A 22,043-nucleotide genomic window follows, 5' to 3' on the forward strand; every position below is an offset into this window, starting at 1 on the left:
AGAACTATGTTGACAGATGTTAACACACAATAACTGCTACATTACTGTAAATCCAATAGTGTGTGTGGGTGCTCACCATTGTGAGGTGGTGAGTCAGAAGTGACGGATGCAAAAGCGGGAATCCCCCTTCGGGTCCACTTCATATTTTCCTCCACTCAAAATAATGCAACCATAGGCTTACAACAAACATATCTTAATTCAAGTTTTATTTATTATTTCTTTCACAATGACAGAAAGTTAGGCCAGCAAGTCACGGACCTGCATTAGTTAGCTCATTCCCAACACAACATATCAGTGAAAACATCTACAAAAACAAGCTTCACATATATAAGTCCAGTTATTTACATTCCTGTTGTTTTTTTACCACAATGGAAACACTTGCGACACAAAACAAAGTTTATACAAAAATATATATTTTTTTATCTCAAAAACTTTCTTATTAAAGGACCACTGTACAATTTTATTTCAAAGCCTCTTCAGGTATGCGGCTATTTACAAAAAGACACAATACAAAGGCACGATAAATCTGTTAGTTTCAGCTTGCCGAGAAAACACGGTTGTGACAAGTTCACAAGTGTCTGCATTATTGCAAGTTTGAAGCTGTCACGTTGGAATGACCTCCACAAAGTCCTCTCTCAACCAAACGTGCACTTTAGAACACACAGTCCCACATGCTGCTGCAAGTTATATTTCATTAAATTATTTGACCTAAATATCATAAACAAAGTGCGATTTTGTCAGTCAACATGCGACCGATACTAAGGGGGATAGAAGAAGCAGTCAAAGGAACGTGCCGGTTGAGGAATTGTACTTGTCGTCAATGTCCCTCATTTATGTCCTTTGGCTTTTCTGTGTTCAACTGGTCCCCCCTGGCTTCACAGCAAGTTTGGATCGTGGATATTGCCTAGTGTTGCATGCTCCCCTGCTAGTAATGTAGGGCAGTTGACCCCAAACCTTGCCTTGGTGTCCTGTTCAGATCTGCACATTTGACATTTGCTTTCCTTGCTCTGATACCCCCACTTAAACTCAGGAAAGGCTTGTTAATTAGCTGATTAGTCAGATAAATTGTGCAGGGAGAGCAGGGAAGAAACACCAATCTATGCAGAGACAGGGTTACTCTAAGTACCCGGGTCTGGAAACCACAGAACTAACTAGGGGAACTTAGTGGCCCGAGCTGGATGAGCAGACCGCTGAGGATCCGATGCCAATGGAGCGCTCAGAGTTTGAGGGGGCAGCAGACGACTTCCTCTCCTTCTGTCTCAAGTGGATCTTGGTGTGCCTCTTCCGCTCATCGCTGCGGGCAAACTTTCGTCCACAGAAATCGCAGGCAAAGGGCTTCTCGCCTGTGTGTGTGCGAATGTGTGTGGTCAAGTGGTCACTGCGGCTGAAGTTGCGCATGCATATCCGGCACTGGAAGGGCTTGTGGCCGGTGTGGATGCGAATGTGGCGTGTGAGTTCATCAGAGCGAGAGAAGCGTCTGTCGCAGCCCTCTGCCGGGCATGGGTATGGCCTCTCGTGCACTGGAGTCTTGCTGGGGCGGTTTGGGTACTTCCGGGGCCGCAGGATCGGCCTCAGCGGAAGGTTCTGGGGACCGTATGCTGCTGCAGGGAGCCGGGGACCCTCGGGTACAGGGGGTGCACCCAGGGTAAAGTTCCGGATTGTGTTGAGTGGGGTGAGTGGTGGAGCCACCCGGAAAGAGTCCAGGGGGCAGGAGAAGGGCTTCCTTTCTGGAATGGACGGAATATCTCTCTGGCATGTCGGCTGGAAGAAGCTGGCATAGTCCGGGATGATGGGAAAGACGCCGGGGCCGTCTGCTGTGGCTTTGGGTGAGGAGTAAGATGGCGGAGGGTATGAGGAGATGGGGCACGCTGATGTTGAGAGGAATGCTGACGGGTCCTGGTACATTTCGCCACAACCTGAATAAGGTGGTGGAGGGGAATAGATGTGGTCCATGTCTGCCTGAGTCTGTGCTGCCGTGCAGCTGAGGGTGCTAGAGAAGTGGCCCGGAGACACAGAGGAGGATGGAGAGGAGGAGGCAGAGGAAGGCTGGGTCATGCCCAGGAAACCCGCGCTGACAATGTTGATCACCCCTTCTGGGTTCCAGTTGGCCGGGTACTGCGGTTCGATGGAGAACTTGCCCATGTAGGTAAGGGTCTGGTTACGGGGAGCTGCCGGCTGAGCGAAGCTGCTGGCGTAGGACAAGTCTAGGGACCGCTTCTCTGCACTCATATCACCGTTGATCAAGCCATCTGCACGAGAAGAGCAACAGAAAACAGTTGTTAAGATCACATCCCATGCGTACACAAGAAATTCCTGCGCGTCTTGCTGGAATCCACTCCAAAGCAACAGTCTAAATAAGTCAGTCAAGAGTTTGAGTTTGTGTGTGATGCAGCAGCACCTACAGGTCACTGCAGTTTGATACTGAAATCAGCAGTAAAGTGCCACAGAAAAAGCTTCAGATAGGACTGCTTAGATTGTTTTGATTTGATTTGCTTCAAATTTGTAGCAAACAAATATGTATAAAAATCAACATAGAATAATATAAACTGAAACACAGTTTTGGTATTCTCAGAAATTACTCAAATACTTTAAATTCAATAATTATTTTAGACGAGCAAAATTTATATTTTCCTTTTTTTTCAAACCTTAAATCAACTTCTGACACGTCCTATAACCATGTCATAGTGTCTTATTGTTTGGACAATATATTGTTTTAAAAAAATAATTGTGATAAATGATACTTTTGCCATTTTAAGACCATTTCTCACCACTGATGTACTGATAATACAATAGCATAATAATGCATTACTGATCACTTTGAAATAGCAATGAACTTATTAAATATGGCAAAATACTCTATATTAACAAACCATAAATCAAATAAATCACTGTTTTAAACAAAGTCAATAAGTCAACACACTGGCTCATTCATGATAATTGGCTCTTTTTGGAAAGTACACATAATGGGATATATAAGGTCTGCAAAAAAATAAAAAATACAGTATTAAGGTTTTGTCCGTATACTGTACAGCAACTCCTAGCATAGTTATTGTAACAGTGTTACTTTTTCACTTTTTTACAGTATAGACTAGCAAATAGACTAGCTGTTTCAGTCGAGCATCACTAGAGTTTTTACAGTGCCTCTATGCATATCTTTCTATACCTCGCACATAATATACAATGAACACAATCACAGTACAGCTGAGACACTTCACTGCTGATTTCAGTATTTAGAAAAAATGCATCGATCACAAACTTCAGCAGGAAAGCCAACAGAGGACCATACAGAAAGGCAACAGCAGGAGCAGCTGCAGCACCTGCAGCAGCAGCAAGTTTATGGGGCAGGTTTGAGGCGCGCTGCCACCAAACCTACAGCTTCAGTATTCTTACCTGCACTCATGTGCTCGTAGTGTACCGGCGCGTCTCCGCCGGGGAAGACGCTGAGGGGGGCGCTGAGCTCATCCACAGAGTAGATGCTCTCGGCCAGCGGGTGCACGAACACGGGGCTTTTCTCCAGGGTCTTCGCCGTCATGGTTCACGCGCGCACGAAGAACCGAGCGGAGTTGTATATGCTTTTTTATTTATTAATAAAAAAGCACGCGGAGAGTTTTCCTTTTCTTTGTTGTTGTTTGCTGCTGATGTCTCTCTCTCTCTCGCTCTCTGTGTTTGTCTGCTATAGTAATACTAAGGAGTAGTATGTGAGTGTTGGGGTCTTTACCCTCCCACCACCATCACTACTACCACCCACTCTCACCTCACACACACACTCCTCCACATCCACGCAGAGCTGCTGTTCTGTTTCTCTAGCTTTTCTCTCACAGCCTTTTTTTTAAACTCACCTATCAAACTCTCTGCCTGTCAGACTGACTGAGATCAGTGTGTGAGTAAATGTGTTGCGCGAGATGTAGAGTGTGTGTGTAAGCATGAGCGTGTGATCGCACGGGCTACTCGCGACTTTGTATTTATGCGGCGCTTTCCGAGTCCCGTTACGTCACTGCCCATAGATGGAGAGCGAGGGGAGCGCTGCCGCCGCTGATTGGCCCGCTCTCCCCGTGTCGTCACAGCCGCACTTTTTGTCAATGGAGAAGCCCCGGCCCGAGAGCCTGCGAGGAAAACTCACGCAGCAGAAGAAATAAACCATAAAACATATAAAGATAAACACGGACACACACACCGAGCACAGGACTGCACGAGCGAAATCAAACACCCTTCTGGCTTCAGCAGAACATGATAAAATGTATAAAAACTGTGTAAATAAGCGGTTTAACGTTGTTGTGTGAGTTTGACTGTATTCCGGCGGTGCTCTCCATACATGGTCATCCGGCCCCGTGGCCCCGCCCCCTCCGCGCGCATATGGAGCTTCATTCCGGAGCCGCTGCGGAAACTGGCGGGTCCTGCCGAGTAGCTCTAAACCACAAACAAATGAGCCACACAATCACGGAATTTCTACCTCTACTGCCTCTCTGTCGGAAACACAGAGTGTGAGAGAGACACAGACACAGTGTGCGCTGGGTCTATTTGAATAGCTCCGGGTTTTGGAAAGAGAGAAACAGTTTTAGCAACTCCAGGCTATTTTTAGGGTGCAGTTGGAAAGTGAGGCTATTATTGATGCTTCTGGTTTTATTATTAAAAAATTAACAGTTTTTATTAATAAAACATAGTATTATTAATGTTATGATCTGCAATGTTTGGATTATTAATTTTCTTTTTTTAGGATTTAATTATTGTTTTGTGTTATTAAATGTATTTTGATGAAAGAAAAATCATAAATTATTTTTTAAATCAGCATTTTCCCGTTTTTTATTATTATTATTTATTATTATTATTATTATTATTATTATTATTATTATTAGTATTATGATGATAACTAGTATATGTTTACACTGTGTTTAATATAAAAGCTGCATGTAAAGTCGAAGAGGGCTGCTTTCTATTAAAAAAATACAAAATTCGAAAAATAAATAAAAAAGGAAATGAATAACTTGTGCATCACTTTAAATGGTGCTGTCTGTTTACAGAAAAAAAAACTGAAGTTGTTATGCAAGAACTAAACACTGTAATTAAGCATGTACATGTATATATACATACATACATTTGAAAAATATCGATTTTGTTTTTTTACAATATCGCCCAGGCCTAGGTGATGATGTAAATAAATATATTTGTTAATTATTAAACATTAGTATTATTTGTAGGCTATATTATTTAGCCTGCATAATTACGATTATTATTTTATTAGCTTTATACCACAAGAGTAACAATAATCACACTATTATTATTATTATTATTATTATTTCTAATGTAGTTACTAAAAGTGAACTGATATTGGGAATTTCTTATCAATTACCTGAGTGTTACCTGATAGTCCTGCTTGTTATGGTAAAATCAGACTGACCAATCAGGGTCAGGCAGTGGTCTAATGTACATATATAAATGATAAAGATCTTCATTGCACCTCTTGACTCGTTCCAAAACTAAGATGAGACTAAAAGTTTCCTAAAGTGGCCCAAAGTGAGCTCGGGCTCCTCTAAATATAGAGTAGAAGTGTTCCAGACTGCTGCCTCAGGCCTGAAATCCCCCCGTGGGTTTAGAAACTCCTCTTAGAGGTGTGGGGGAGGAGGGCACAGAAAACATGACACACATATAAACTCAGAAGATCTGTCTTTATATTCTCACATATACAGTATGTTACAGGCCACGCAGCACACTAAACACCAGTCCCACACTTTTACAAAGCCTGAGCTAGGAAAACAGAGGCAGTGTGAGATACAGTGAATTACATATATTACTGTACTGTAATCACTCCCCCAAAAATCTATAGGCAATGACCAGTCTATTGAAAACAGTTGTACCGGACAGGTTCTGCACAGAGTAAACATTTACACTACTTACACCACAGTTTAGTTTAATGAATGCTTTTTACACAGTCACACTTTTACACACTTAAGTGACACACTGTCAGTAACCTGTTTGCCCTGCATCCATTGAGTTTCTCTCCATTTACCACCAACATGAACCCACGATATATGATGCTATTGTGCACGCTGCTGAGTTAACGGGAAATATGAGGAGAAAAGTGTCGATAAAGCAAAATCAGAGTCCTTATTTATTTATTTATTTTTAATTAAACCTAATGAGAACTGAACCATAGTTTAACCCTTTCTTTTTTTTAAACTGAGAGTTTACTGATAAACACAGGCTGGATTAAATCGGAGCACAATGTATCTGGTCATACAATTAAATTCAGATTAGTAATTATTTATCAGAGGTATCCGTTTTACATAGAATATATGCACAAAATACGCAATTTTTCATAATAAAAGTCTTTGATATAGCGTTTTCTGAAGAAGTACACTGTATTATTGTAACAGAGTGATGCCTATCCTACACCTTTATTTTAACCATACTAATCCTAATCCTAAACCTAAAAATTAAACCAAACGCTAAGCAACACATAGCAATTCTAAAACCTGCATTCTGAGATATAAAGGCCATTTCTTAAGTTATGATGCTTGTGGTAAAATCACCTACACCCTTAGTTGAAAAGATCACCTGATTCTACCCCATTATGGCCTATGTGAAAAGTGGCTTAAGCTAATGTATTAGCTTTTTTATATATATAAGTCAAAATAAAATGTGACTTTAATAGCTGTCCTAAATGGCAGCTACCTTCGCTAAACTAATTTACATGATTCAGGGCTTGTTCCCAATTGGTAAGTGATTAAATTTTTACTATAATTATATAAAGTTTGCTTCTTATTAATAAAGACTATCAGTTAAACACACGGTATAGTTGTTTAGTCATGGCTTTTAAGTTTTATTGAGTTTTTTATTCTGCATTTTAGTCACAAAAATAGCTAAGTCCATAAAGTTAACTAGAAATGCTCTACAATTTGTGGCTGTTAAAATGTTACTATTACTGTATGATAAACTATCCTCTTAAACCATTGCTAATTTTTAAATAGCCATAGAAACTGATATGTTTTTTTGTGTCCTGAATTGAAAAACGTAGTTAGGTTATTATTTTTTATAAACATGTAAAATTTAAATATAGCTATTTAAATACAGCTCTGAAAAAAAAATTAAGAGACCAACTCAGTTTCTGAATCAGTTTCTCTGATTTTGCTATGTATAGGTATATGTTTAAGTAAAATGAACATTGTTGTTTTATTCTATAAATGACAGACAACATTTCTCCCAAATTCCCAATAAAAATATTGTCATTTAGAGCAGTTATTTGCAGAAAATGGGAATTGGCTGAAATAAAAATAAAAAAGTAGAGCTTTCAGACCTCAAATAATGCAAATCATGTACACTTTTAAGAGTTCAGAAATCAATATTTGGTGAAATAACCCTGGTTTGTAATCAGAGTTTTTAATGCATCTTGGCATTTTCTCCTCCACCAGTCTTACACAATGCTTTTGAGTAACTTTATGCCACTCCTGGTGCAAAAATATAAGCAGTTCAGCTTGGTTTGATGGCTTGTGACCATCCATCTTCCTCTTGATTATATTCCAGAGGTTTTCAATTTGGTAAAATCAAAGAGACTCATAATGTTTAAGTGGTCTCTTATTTTTTACAGAGCTGTATATGCTCCAGGAAAAGAGATGTGGTTTCTCAGTCAATAGCTAGAGGGCAGTAGTGTGCACCCCTCGCACACACAAACTCACACAACGCCCTCTGCCCTGCTGTTCACACAGCATTTGTGGAAGTAAAGGGTAGGAGCTAGCCATTTACACTCATCTGTCTGGAGTCTGGTGTGTTTCTGTCAGAGTAGATCAGGGTTTGGATACAGTGAGAGAAGCAGTGCTGTACTCTGTGAGGTGCTGTACATTGTGTGCTAGAATGTGGGCAGCACAGAATGTAAAACATAACCACAGGATTATCAATAATAAGTTGGGCATAATAAGCATGTGATTTATATATTTTTTATCTAAGATTTAAGCCACATCTTGGCTATGTGATCTTATTGTGTTTTTTTTTGTGTTATTATTATTGTGTTTTTGTTATAAATCCATTGTAATCCTCTGAGCAGCTTGGCCTCCTAAATTCACTCCATGTGGTTTTGTTTTTATAATCCTTACCATGTATTTCTGTATATGTAGAAAAACAATGCCTGTATTAGTCACACTTATGGTCTGCTAGTTCTCGTCTTTATCTGAAAAATGCTTCAGCTAAATTGTAAGAGTTTTGGAACTAAAACAGTGAAGCGTATCACATGTATGAAAAATAGCTTATTATTGCCTAGAACAGGACTATACATACACCACTTAAGTTTTTATCAGTTTCTCTGATTTTGCTTTTATTTGCATTTATTTGCAGTAAATGAGAAATGAATATGCAGAGCTTTCAGACTTCAAATAATGCAAAAATAAACAAGTTCATATTCATAAAGTTTTAAGAGTTCTGAAATCAATATTTGGTGGAATAACCCTGGTTTTTAATCACAGTTTTCATGCATCTTGGCATGTTCTCCTCCACCAGTCTTACACACTGCTTTTGGATAACCTTTATGCCACTGCAAAAATTCAAGCTGTTCAGCTTGGTTTGATGGCTTGTAATCATGATATATGTTGGATGTTGGATTATCACCACTGATCCACTGCTCAGTGCTGGTGTGCTCTATACCCCTTTAGCACATGCTGGGCATTAGTCATAGTGCCAATAAATTTATGTTTATTCTATTCCACTGGCAGTGCTTCTCTACAGGAACTATACAAGTTGTGTGTCAGCAATGGGTGCAATTTAAAATAATACTATAAATATTGTGCAAAACCTTGTATCTTCTTTTTTTTTTTTTTTTTGCATTTTTTACTTATTTTGTTCTGTGCATCATGAAAAAATGGAAACAATTAAAAAGAATCATGAATAGATAGATAGATAGATAGATAGATAGATAGATAGATAGATAGATAGATAGATAGATAGATAGATAGATACTTTATTTATCCCGAAGGAAATTTAGGCATCCAGCAGCAACAACACAATACAATAAGAAACATACTCAGACAAATCAAAACACAGAAGAATAGAAAATATATAAGGCTATATAAAAATAAAAAAACCTAACTATACAAGGTAAGGATCTATCTGTAAACGGAGCAGTGCAGTAGATGTTGCAGTTCTAAAAAGAGAATGTGAAAATGTGAATACCCAATCATGAGTAAGGTATACTTAAATGTAAGCGAGGTTGGGGAAGTGTTAATATAAATAATTAAGTTGTTGAATAATGTCCAAGTGGTGTGCCTGGATTAAACTCAGTCGTCAGCAGCATCCCGTCCCCGATGGGAGGAGTTAAAGAGTCTGATGGCTCTCGGAATGAAGGATTTTCTGAGTCTGTCTGTTGTGCAGCTCTGTGACAGCAGTCTGCCACTGAACACACTCCTCTGCTTCATGATGGTGGTGTGAAGTGGGTGACTATCATTGTTCATGATAGAAAGCAGTTTATCCAAAGTCCTTCTCTCAGCTATTGTAACCAGAGAGTCCAGCTCCATTCCAACCACTGCCCCGGCCCTCCTGACCAGCTTGTCCAGCCGTGATGCATCTCTCCTCTTCATGTTGCCTCCCCAGCACACCACAGCGTAGAAGAGAATGCTGGCCACGATTGATTGGTAGAACATCTGCAGAAGCTTCTTACAGATGTTAAAGGACCGCAGTCTCCTCAAGAAATAGAGCCGGCTCTGTCCCTTCCTGTACAGGGTGTCTGTATTTGTTGACCAATCCAGTTTGTTGTCCAGCTGCAGACCAAGGTACTTGTAGGTCTTTACTGTCTCCACATCAACCCCCTCGATGGAGACTGGCTGCAAGGGTGGTCCAGACCTACGGAAGTCCACCACCATCTCCTTGGTCTTGGATATGTTCAACTGCAGTTGGTTCAGTCGGCACCAAGCAACAAAGTCATCCACCTGTCTCTTGTACTCCTCCTCCTGACCACCCTTCACACACCCAACGATGGCAGTGTCATCCGAGAATTTCTGCAGGTGGCACATCTCAGAGTTGTACTGGAAGTCTGATGTGTAGAGAGTGAAGAGGAAGGGGGAGAGCACAGTCCCCTGTGGTGCTCCAGTGCTACTGACCACAGTCTCCGATGTGCCGTCAGTGAGCCTCACGTACTGTGGTCTGCAGGTGAGGTAGTCTGTGATCCAGGACACCAGGTGAGGATCCACATTCATCTTCACCAGCTTGTCTCTGAGAAGTGGAGGCTGGATGGTGTTAAAAGCACTGGAGAAATCAAAAAACATGATTCTCACAGCACTACTCCCCTTGTCAAGATGAGAGTAGGTTCGGTGGAGGAGGTAGATGACTGCATCCTCAACACCAATCTTCTCCCGATATGCAAACTGGAGAGGGTCCAGTGCATGCTGTACCTGGGGTCTGAGGAGTGGGAGAAGCAGTCGTTCCATGGTCTTCATAATGTGCGAGGTCAAAGCTACCGGCCTGAAGTCATTGAGCTCACTGGGGCGAGGTTTCTTGGGAACAGGGACCAGGCATGACGTTTTCCACAGCGTAGGAACCCTCCCCAACTGCAGGCTCATGTTGAAGATATTCGACAAGGGTAACCCAAGTTCAAAGGCGCAAGCCTTAAGAAGTCTCGGGCTCACCTCGTCAGGTCCAGCTGATTTCCCTGAGCGGAGTCTCCTCAGCGCCCCTGTGACCTGGTCTGCAGAGAGGTGGAGGGGGGAGGTGAGGGGGGGGGGCGGACTGGATGTGCTGACAGTCTGTGAGAGGGAGACCTGAGCAGCACTCAGAAGAGGTAGGGAGGTGTCCAGTGGGGCAGAGGCTGAGGTTGCTGAGATAGCAGGACAGACAGAAGCAGGTGAGGATGAAACAGGGCAATCAAACCGGTTATAGAAGAGATTGAGTTCGTTCGCTCTCTCCACACCACCAGCTGTTGCACTATCACTCTTTGGCTTGCACCCTGTGATTGTCCTCATACCGTCCCAAACTTCCTTCATGTTTTTAACTTGTAACTTCTGCTCAACCTTCTTCCTGTAGGTCTCCTTAGCCTCCTTTAAGCAGGACTTGAGTTCACGCTGAATATTCTTCAACTCCTCCTGGACTAATAATAACTCCTAATGGACTCCTAATGGACTAATAATAATGCACCAAAACTGACTTGAGTCATGCAATCTTTTTACATTGACTTCCACTAAAAGTTAAGAAGGTTTTTAAACTCCTAAACATTCCTTCACTCTTTTGCAATTTATCTTTGTCTTTCTGATCTTTCCACCTTGTTGTAGTATACTTTTTTATATTTGCCTGTTTGTTGTTTTTCTGTTTTGGGCTTTTTCTGATCCAGGTTTTTAAGCACATTTTTTAACTTTTCATGAAATCATGGTGGATTGAAAGCCCTCTGCAGGCAAGGTGTGTTATTACCCATAAAATACAAATATCGTAACCCCTGTCCCCATTTTACATCAAACCAGTCTAAATCACATTGTTTATAACTCAGTAGTTTATTTACAACCAGTTGTACCTTTGACAAATTAACTGATAAATTATTGAAATTGATTGGTGGGGACACTGGTAGCACATCTGGAATATAGGAGGGACATGGATTGTACTGTATCTATTAGTGGTGTAAAAAAAAGTTACAGCTATTTGAATTCACATTTTGCATTTCTTGCATTCTGTTTGTGCTCTTATGCTATAGTCTTTTAACCAGTGAAAAAAAAACCTTTATATACAATACACACTTTCAACGATTGAAAAATCAATTTTCTTTTTTTATTGATAATTATTTTTATTTTAAGTGCCTTTATAAATAAAACAGTTTAAGTCTAAATAAAGCACATTTTAGCTTTTTATTATTAAAAATTCAAAAACAGATTTCTCCCTAAAGGCTGATTGATATATGGTTTTTCGTGAAAAGGTGCGTTTTATAACACTTTTATGCACTTTATATCTCATTTGGCAATGAGTTCCTTTTTCATGAACCTCAGCTATGACTACACACCGGTTGTTCTAAAAGGCAGCTGTTATTCATCTCTCTGATCTTGGGTCAGTTCTTCACTGCTCACACAATCCTAGTCTTCACAAAATGAAGTCAAAAGCTGACCCTGTCTCAGTTGTGCTCAGAGGAGAGTCTGATGTGTCTGACCCCAGGTCTACCAGTATGAATGTTACTACTGTGCTCAGTCCACAGCCAGCCTCACTTTCATGCTCACTTTTAAGAGACATTAAAGATGTGACAAAGAGACGCTTAAAATGATGTCCGCTGCATGATCGCGTTAGCAGAAATGTAAAGGAAATAAAGTGAGAATTGTAGGCCTAGTTCAAAGAAGCCTGTGGTGGCTCGCATCTGACCCATTTTTCTGTTTGTCTGCTAAAAATGCTTTTGATTTATGATATCATTGAAGAGAAAGCTGAAATAAGATCAGAGGGAGCCTTTGAAGTATTATGTGGATATTATCTAAGCAGATTTCTACATCGTTCATGGGGAAATTTTACAGTTAGCTCTACAGACACAGTTCCTGTTGCATCCCTATACTCCTCCTTCTTCGAGTATGATCTTAGTTAACCTCTAAATGGTAACCTACAACACAGGAAACCTCATGGTTTTATTTCAGCCACTAAAACCCCCTAAATATCTCAGAGCATCCTGTTGCCATTCAATCACATGTATTTTTGTCGCCGCCCATGCAAGCTCTAGTTATTTTTTGCAGGGGTGTTGCTGTCATCATCAACAGCCATGGCTGGTGATCAGTTCATGATTCTTAATACAACTCGGGAGACCGTGGCGTCAGAACGATTTTTATCCATGTTACAAACAGGGCCATCTGTTGCCGCCACACTGGCTTTGCACTCGTGGGTTGGTGTTGCTCAGATGGCTTTCAAGGACCAGACGGAGCCAACAGCGGCTTGTGTCGAGTCTTGGTCTGCTCTCAGTGCACCAACTTTGAATTTTACAGGAAAAAAGCCAAGCTGGGCTGAAAATTCCATACGTAGTATGGATTTCGTCAATGCTATTATTGTTTTTAAGCCATCTGAACATGCAATCTGCCTTACATTGTGTAAATAATGATGATCAGATTGACAGAAATGGTCTAAAACATCCTTGAAGACATGGAATAAAATACTTTCCATAGAAAGTTAAAAAGGGTATTTTGTGCCCTGTAAAATTCTGATAGTATATTGCCTTCAGAATCACAGACAAAAAAAAGACTGTTTTTGTAGGTTACAAAGAAGTCTGATTTTTGATTCTGCACTTAAAATATAAGTGCAAACTGTTTCATTCAAAAATCATATGCTACAAGATGTATATACAGCTCTGGATAAAAACTAAAAAATTATGAGTTTTTTTAATTTTACCCAATTGAAAACCCCTGAAATATAATCAAGAGGAAGATGGATGATCTCAAGCCATCAAACCAAGCTGAACCGCTTGAATTTTTGCCCCAGGAGTGGCATAAAGTTATCCAAAAGCAGTGTGTAAGACTCGTGGAGGAGAAAATGACAGAATGCATGAAAAAACACTGCGGTGTCCACTGTGGGTGATAATAACTTCTATTATGTATTCCCAGGACACATGCGATACTGTGGTTTGAGAAATGTGTAATCTCCACACAGTCTCAGAAATGTAATGTTTCTTTTATCTGACACCCACTATCAGGCCTTACTCAAACTCCCGACAATTAATGCTGCCTTGCCCAGAGTATACTGGCTACTGTTCAACCTTACTCTCAAGATAACACCTTACAACTTATACAGGTTGTAGGAGTTCCCAAGCCGTGTCCTGAGATAACACCTCATGATTTTTAGTGTACAAACAGCAATGATTTTTGTCATAGCATGAATATCATTACTAGTACTTAGTTAGGTGCCGCCTTGTTGTATGACGGTGCCACTTCTGTTTCTTGGCTCTTGATTACCTTCATGTCCAAATAAAATGTTTCATTGACTGAACATTCATAAATGCGTATTGAAATAGACGTACAGTTAACCCTGTAAACGCTTTAATTGCCATAGATGCTTTTACATACAGCTTTGGAAAGAATAAGACCACTTAAAAATGATGAGTTTTTTTTATTTTACCAAATTGAACACCTCTGGAATATAATCAAGAGGAAGATGGATGATCACAAGCCATCAAACCAAACTGAACTGCTTGAATTGTTGCATCAGGAGTGGTATAAAGTTATCCAAAAGCAGTGTGTAAGACTGGTGGAGGAGAAAATGCCAAGATGCATGAAAACTGGGAAAAACCAGGGTTATTGCAGCAAATATTGATTTCTAAACTCTTAAACCTTTATAAATATGAACTTGTTTTCTTTGCATTTTTTGAGGTCTGAAAGCTCTGCATCTTTTTTGTTATTTCAGCCATTTCTCATTTTCTGCAATTAAATATTCTAAATGACAATATTTTTATTTGGAATTTGGGAGAAATGTTGTCTGTAGTTTGTAGAATAAAACAACAATGTTAATTTCACTCAAACATAAACCTATAAATAGCAAAATCAGAGAAACTGATTCAGAAACTGAAGTGGTCTCTTATTTTTTCCAGAGCTGTATATACATCTATCTCCCAAAAGTGCAAAACTGTTTAGGGGGCCAGATGTACATATAACTCTTTAATAAACGCTTTATAGGAATCTGTAAGGCTTCAGTTCTCTAGACTCTGGTTGGTTGCCTTTTTGAGAGAGGAGTGAAAATCAAGCTCCACTTTCACTTTAAATCTAAAAATATCAACATGTGTTTCTCTTCATTCTAACACTGTGAAATATGTCTCGATGCTTTTGATTTGAAAGAATCAAGAAGTTCTAACTGAATAGACAAAAAGAAGAATATTTGCAAATCAGACAAAGAAGCTGCTGATGTTCTTGAATCAAGAATCCATTCCATTGAATGTTGAATGTGTTTTGGATATGTTTGTTTGTGAGAAGCAGGAAATGCTCTGTATTCTATCTCTGAATGTTGAAGGTGTGGGAAAATCTCCCCACAGAGATCTTAGATGTGCAGGTTGGGGAAACACGTGCTTATCTACTTAGATTGTACTGCCTGATGCACGTCCACCAGTGCTTTAAGGTCACCTGAAATGTCATCAGCTTTCAATGCAGGATGTATTATGGAAATAGAGGATGAAACCCAATTTTTTTCACAATGGTGGATTTCCATTGCTTGTAGTGTTTCTTATATTTAATTCCTACGGTAAACATGAACCTCAGCTTCCTTCCGTTATCACATGCTGTGTTTAGGCATGGTGGAGACTGATTTAGCAGCATCTTGATCCATTCTCTGTCTGGGGGCTCCTCCAGCCCACACTGCCACGAGCTGCCTTCTTTTATGGCCTGTGTCACCGGGCCCGGGCGATTAGTTTAGAGGTTGTGTTCGGAGCGGCATCATAACGACACCTCGGTGGATATCGACTGGAGAGGCGCTCCGCAAATCACCCCGGTCGCTCGATAGCGGGCCTGGGCCAGTGACACGTCGCATTTACATCCCCTCCCGCAGACGTTTAGGACCGGAGAGGTGCTTTTTTCAGCCCCGGCGGGCCGGTAATGTGACAGGCGGGTGACAGAGCGACCCTGGCCGGGGCGATTAGGGTGCGTGTCAGCCATTGTTAATGAGGGAAGTCCTCCCAACGCTGTCTCTGTACCTGAACCTCCATAATGAGGGGAGTGCTAATGAATCCTGGCCCATTTGTAAAGCCTGTATTAATTGCAGGGCAATCGCAAGAGGGCACAGGCTATAGATAACCCTTTGAGCGACACCAGGTCGAGCGAGAATCCGAGTGAGTTTTTTAAGATGTAAATGGTTCTTGCTTTATGATCTACAGCGTGATCCTGCGGGGGGTTATGCAGGTGGATAATGAATGCCGAATAAATCCACCCTGTTGGCTTTCGCTTAGCGTGACAGAACAAGAGATTAAGCTGGACGTTATCAGTCATCGCCGCAGGGCATGAACTGACCCCTTCATATTTTACAGCTGCTATAATTACAAACTCCATTGTGAGACCCACAGCGCCGTTTGTTCTCAATGGATGATTGTGACTGTATGGCAAACGCATAAAAGCGCCCAATTCTGCCCAGAACAGTGATGATCCTTTGCCGCGAAGCGCCGCAGCGGAATGTCTCGCATTTGCAGGGATTCTTGCATCCTCCCCCAAGCGCTGAAAGAAGGAAACTTCTTGAGATGCTCTTGTCCTTTGTTATGCACCCACGGATGCAAAAATGTTTGCACACTGTGCAGAAGCGGCCCGGGCCTGCCGCTCAGCCCATTTGGCCGGCGGACTCTGGCAGGTCCCGTCGGGAATGATGGGGCTCAGCGTGCTGGACGCCCACGGCCAACAGCCGCTGAATTCAGGAGCTTTCTCTCCTGCATGTGCTCGGGGTCACCCGGGGTCAAATGACCACTGCATGCGAGGATATATCGAGTGACCTTTTCTCTCTCCCTCGCTTTCTCTCTTTGTACTCTCCTTTTGCATTTGCAGCTTTTTCATTAAATGCTCCTAATCAGGGATGTCAGGGTGTATCTTCAGCTGCGTGACAAGTACGTCCAAATGTTAGAAGAGCTCCTCACATGCCTGCTAATGCCAGTCAATCACGCCCTTCTGATTCTATATAATCAACTTTCAACATCATCATCCTCATCATCATTAAAATATAACTAACCTTTTAACATTTAGCCCGAGGCTACCCAATCCCAGTTCTGCTTTGTATAGATTAGTTTAGTAGAAAAAATTACTAACTTTGGAGCACTAATTTGAATGCTGACAATAACAAAGGCCTGATGTAATCAATAATTATTACTTATTAATCTTATTAATTATTATCTCATTTTCTGTTGTATTATTGTTTAATTAAAAGTTAGATGTGCCATTAGTGTAAAATTAGATAGATAATAATTAACCTCAAAGAGAATTTAGAATGTTCCATGAGTTTAATAACAGACTCACAAAGTACAGATTAAATAAAGAATAAAATTAGACATTTTAAAAATTAACATTTTTTTTTTATTAAAACATTTTTCTTATATGTCAGAAAAATTGTGTAATAGTGTAGTCATGTGTAATTACAATGTAATTACATATGAAATGCCAAACTAAATATATTGCTCCTTTTAGATAACCTGGGCCTCTATGTGGGTCTGCAAATCAGTCATTTTATCATACAAAAGTTTAATGAGAAGTGTTTTTTTTAAATAAGTTGTTAATAATGTTTTAATAGTAGTAATACATAGTAATATGTATTCTACTATTCATAGTATTGTACATTAGTCTAATTTTAAATGTAGCAGTAAAATAATAATAACTGATAGCTGAACAATAAGTCTATAGTTATGGCGGTTAATGTATAAACTGTTTGTCTGTTCTATCAGCAGTCCAGTAAAATAAAGAATTCACTATGCTGTGTTGTGAATCACCACTTTGAGTCAACACAAAAACACTCGTGTCGCTATCGTTTATTACGAAGCGAGAAAGAAGAGCAGGCCGCTTTTGTAGAGAGAGTAAAAACCGCAATGGGAACGGAATGCTCCGCGTAGCTCCCTCGCTCAAGCGCTGGTCAGGCATATGACAAGGCAGCATAAAGCAACCTGTCAAGTTCCGCCCACAAAATTCAGATGAGGCCCCATCGAGGAGGAGTGAATGGACACCAACCTGCTTCAGCGGCGGCTAGGATCTAAAGACAAGCCGTGGGAGAGGCCGCAACGACACGAATTGTTCTCTCTTTATCGAGTGGGAGGCTGTTTTTCTTGGTGGATCTGCGTAGGTGTTACTTTTCTATAGACGCTTCGCCATCAAAGGACTCAGCAGTTTGTGTTTAGTGGCGTGCAGGGTGAGCGAACAAACAGTGAGAAATTCCCTCTTTAAAGCATTATTTAGGGTTAGATTGTTGTGATGCTTGATTTTGAAAAAAGAAAAACCTAAATGAAACGCATTCTATTTATAGAGTGAAAGGTTATAATGAATTTCAAACCTTTTATCATTGCTTTAACTGTGTTTTCTATAAGCAGATTAATAATGTGCCTAGAATTTAATATAGCTCACAAAACAATATGCAATCATACAGCTCAGGAAAAAATGAAGAGACCACTTCAGTTTCTGAATCATTTTCTTTGATTTTGCTATTTATAGGTATATGTTTGAGTAACATTAACATTGTTGTTTTATTCTATAAACTACAGACAGCATTTTTCATTTCTCTGGCTGATATAACAAAAAAGATGCAGAGCTTTCAGACCTCAAATTATGTAAAGAAAACAAGTTCATATTCATAAAGATTTAGGAGTTCAGAAATTAATATTTGGTGGAATAACTCTTTAATTGCAGATTTCATGCTTCTTGGCATGTTCTCCTCCACCAGTCTTACACACTGCTTTTGGATAACTTTATGTCAATCCTGGTGCAAAAATTCAAGCAGTTCAGCTTGGTTTGATGGCTTGTGATCATCCATCTTCCTCTTGATTATATTCCAGAGGTTTTCAATTTTAGAAACTCATAATTTTTAAGTAAAATCTTATTTTTTTCTATAGCTGTAGTTGTATATAGAGCCACGATAAATTAAAAAAGGGAAGTCAGAATGTGTCAATGGCATCTCCTCTATAATGGGATCAGTTTAACTTCTAGTAAACTCTAACCAAGGTTTCTGCTAATGTTTTTGTAAAACAAGTAAATCCCATTTTGTACACTATAGTATACTTTTTGGTTTAAAGTTTAAATGTATGATGCATGTTTTACTGTAATTAAGGATTTAGGGAGCAAATATGTTCCAGTAAAAGTGCACGTTTAGCCCCCTTTTGTTATTATTGGTTTTTTTTTGTTTTGTTTTTTACAGCGCTTGCTTTTTTCCTCTGTATTTATCTCTGTATTCTGTACTGTGCCCACTTTTGGTGGTCTTTAATTCATTTCACTCAGAAATTGCAATACATCCCAGGCTACCATTAAGATCACTCAAAGTGCACAGGTGAGAAGAACTGCATGCAAAACAGCCCTTGTGTACTTTTGTAGTGATATTGTATTTCTGTAATTCAGAATTTGGTGAGCAAACATATTTCCATAAAAGTGCCAATTTAGGCCACATGACATTTTTTTTACAATGTTTAACTGTTACTTTTACACCACTTTTACACCTTTCCTCACATATCAGGAAAGAATGAAGTTGAAAACTCACAGTTTGTATTCATTAAATTTCTGTATTTCACCTTCATTATTTGCAGTAAAATATAATTAATAATTATCATTATTACCATAATTATTACCATAATTACCATTAAGATCAGCTGAAGTGCACAGGTGAGGAAAACTGCATGCAAAACTGCCCCTGGCTACTTTTGCTGAGAGTACATTAGCTAAACTTCATTAATTGAAACGTATAATACTGTACTACAGTAATTCAGGTTTTACGGAACAGATGTGTTTCCATAAAAATGCCAGTTTAGATTGCTTGGCTAATTTCTGCTGCTTAACTATTGCTGTTACAATCATTTTAACTGATATCTTAATATCAATTAGTAAAATTTGTAATACTGTATAACTATACTGTACTATGGTACTTATACAACAAGTTAATTGTAGCCTTAACTTCAGTTAATACAATCTTTTACAAAATTCTGTATTACTGTACTGTACTGCAATAATTCAAATTTGCAAATTTGTTTCCGTAAAAGTGCCAGTTTAGCCTACATGGCTAATGTTCAGCTGACTAAATATATACTATATCACCAATTTAACTGTTGCCATAACTTCAACTAGTAAAACTGTAATGTGCTAAGGTAATTCAGGATTTACTTGTTTCTGTAAAAGTGGCAGTTTAGCTTGCCTGGCTAATTTTTGTAGCTGCTTAACTATTGCTGTTACAACAATTTAACTGTTGCCTTAACTTCAATTAGTAAAAAGTTTAATAATACTGTATTACTGCACATTACTGTACTACAGTAATTTAGGGCTTTTGCAGAACAAACATGTTTCCGTAAAATGTTCTGGCTTATTTTCAGCTGCTTGATTATTGCTGTAACAACAATATGGCTGTTTTCTTAACTTCATTTACTAAAATCTGTAATACAATTCTGTATTACTGTACTGTACTATGGTAATTTACAAACTTGTTTCCATAAAAAAGGGTCAGTTTAGCCCCTTGGCTGATTTTAACCTGCCTGAATATTGCTGTAACAACAATTTAACTGTCGCCTTAACTTCAATAAGTGACAATTGTAATAATAGTGTCCAGCAATTCTGTAATGTACTACGGTAATTCAGGATGCCAGTGCCAGTTTGCTAATTTTCAACGCCATGAATATTGCTGTAACAAAAATTAAATGGTACCTTAACTTCAGTTAGTAAAATCTGTAAAAAAAATATATATTTATTTATGTACTGTACTCCATTAATTCAGGATTTACAGAACGAACATGTTCCCATAAAAAAGTTTCAGTTTAGTTTGCTTGACTCATTTTCAGCTGCTTATCTATTGATGTTTGAACATTTTAACTGTTGCCTTTTTCCCCTCATATCAGGTAATGGTGAAATGAAAACTCTCGTAAATATTAATTTTATTCCCATATTTTACCCTCTTTTTGTGGTCCTATTAATTTTCCTCATAAATTGCATTAAAATCACAGGCTACCATTAAGAACACTGCAAGTGCACAGATGAGAATAATTGCATGCAAAACAGCCCCAGGCTCTGTACAGAGGCGGTGGTGGTGCAGCGCTGTGTCTGCTGTTGTAATGCGTTCATTCAGGCTGCACATTTACTTGCATTATCTAAATGAAGAGGGTCTGTGCTCTCAGTGCAAAGTGCAGCAGGTCCACACATACAAACACACACACACACACACACACACACACACACACACACACACGTGCGTATCACCTCATGCACCTTAAAGCAAGCACTTACTCACTCTCTCACTCTCCCTCTCTCACTCTCTCTCTCTCACTCTCTCTCTCTCTCTTTCACACTAACACACACACACAGTAAGAAGTGTTAGGGGCTATACTCACATTATGAGGGCTTGGAGAGAAGTGGCTCTTTGTGAATCTCCATCACATGAGTGGGCTCCTCCAAGAGCATTACATTGCTCCAATAACAACACACTCTCGCACACTTTTTTTCTCACACACACACGCTCACACACACTCTTGGGATGGCTTGTGCGCTCCTCTTCCGATCTGATCGCTCTCCAAACTGATTATCTATATTCTACCAATGGGCTATATGAGCAGTCTCTCTCTCTCTCTTCCTCTCTCTCTTTCTCTTTCTCTTTCTCTCTCTCTCTAAGGGGGTGTAACAAAAAAAAATCAAGGAAACTCAAGACAATAGTGCCTCTCCTTATACACGCCACATCTTTGACATTGAAATTGTCATGGTAATGGAGCGTGCGAGGTGTGGGAGCTGCGTGAGTTGTAGAGTTGTGATGGAGGGACCTGTAGGTGTTGGTGTCACTCATGTGTCACACGCACCTCCTCATCCTGACACCGGGATTGAACATATAATAGCAGTGTCGGCCCATATGGGCAGTGGGGGGCTTCTAGGATTTACGTTGCTTATATAAATTGGTTAATCTCATCAGCAGGGTGTGAAGTATGGATGTGTTTAGTTTGCAAAAAAGTTGTCGTTTCTATTCTTTCGCTCTCACTTTTTAAAAGCTCCTCAAAAAGTTGTACAACCTCAGAATCAAGGTGGGACTGTATAGAAAATGCAAATAAAATATAAAAGCACAGTGTTTGTTACATTTATTTCATGATTTGTCAACTTAATTTCATTTATTAATATACATCCATTCCTGCATTACAGGCGTGCAATAATCTCTCCCTCTACAGTGCATAATAGCAATGAAAGAGTCGAACAATCAGGAGGAATTTCAGTCAAGTTGATCAGGAAAAGCACCGTGTCTACATCAACTCGTGAATTAATGGCCTCGCCCACCTTGTCTCACCGTCCACAGTCACATCAGTAAATTAGGCTAAAAGAATGATGTCTGAATGACTTTCCTATAATCTAATATAATTTAACCTGGTTTAAGAATATAAAATACTTTCTAAACAAACAAACTTTTTATATTGGGCTTATAGCCTAAGTGCAAAAACACAAAAAACATCAATG

At 39.6% G+C, this 22,043-nt stretch overlaps 2 protein-coding genes across 3 annotated transcripts in view; one reads left to right on the top strand and one right to left on the bottom strand.

Moving 5' to 3' along the window:
* nrbf2b (nuclear receptor binding factor 2b) overlaps positions 1-22,043 on the top strand; it is a 119,278-nt gene that overhangs the window by 54,914 nt on the left and 42,321 nt on the right. The gene's annotated exons all lie outside the window — the stretch shown is intronic.
* Positions 190-21,033, bottom strand: egr2b (early growth response 2b). Of its 2 annotated transcripts, none has more exons than XM_015607335.3 (2): positions 20,942-21,033; positions 190-2,249 (listed from the first exon to the last, which is right to left on the bottom strand). In XM_015607335.3, the coding sequence occupies exon 2, from the start codon at positions 2,227-2,229 to the stop codon at positions 1,162-1,164; it is 1,068 nt and encodes a 355-aa protein (XP_015462821.2). In that variant the 5' UTR covers positions 2,230-2,249; positions 20,942-21,033; the 3' UTR covers positions 190-1,161. The 2 variants fall into 2 exon arrangements, with proteins under 2 accessions (XP_015462821.2, XP_007255179.2); XM_007255117.4 differs by lacking the exon at positions 20,942-21,033 and adding an exon at positions 3,391-4,014.

Source organism: Astyanax mexicanus, chromosome 15, assembly GCF_023375975.1.
Source record: "Astyanax mexicanus isolate ESR-SI-001 chromosome 15, AstMex3_surface, whole genome shotgun sequence".
NCBI classification, from domain to species: domain Eukaryota; kingdom Metazoa; phylum Chordata; class Actinopteri; order Characiformes; family Acestrorhamphidae; genus Astyanax; species Astyanax mexicanus.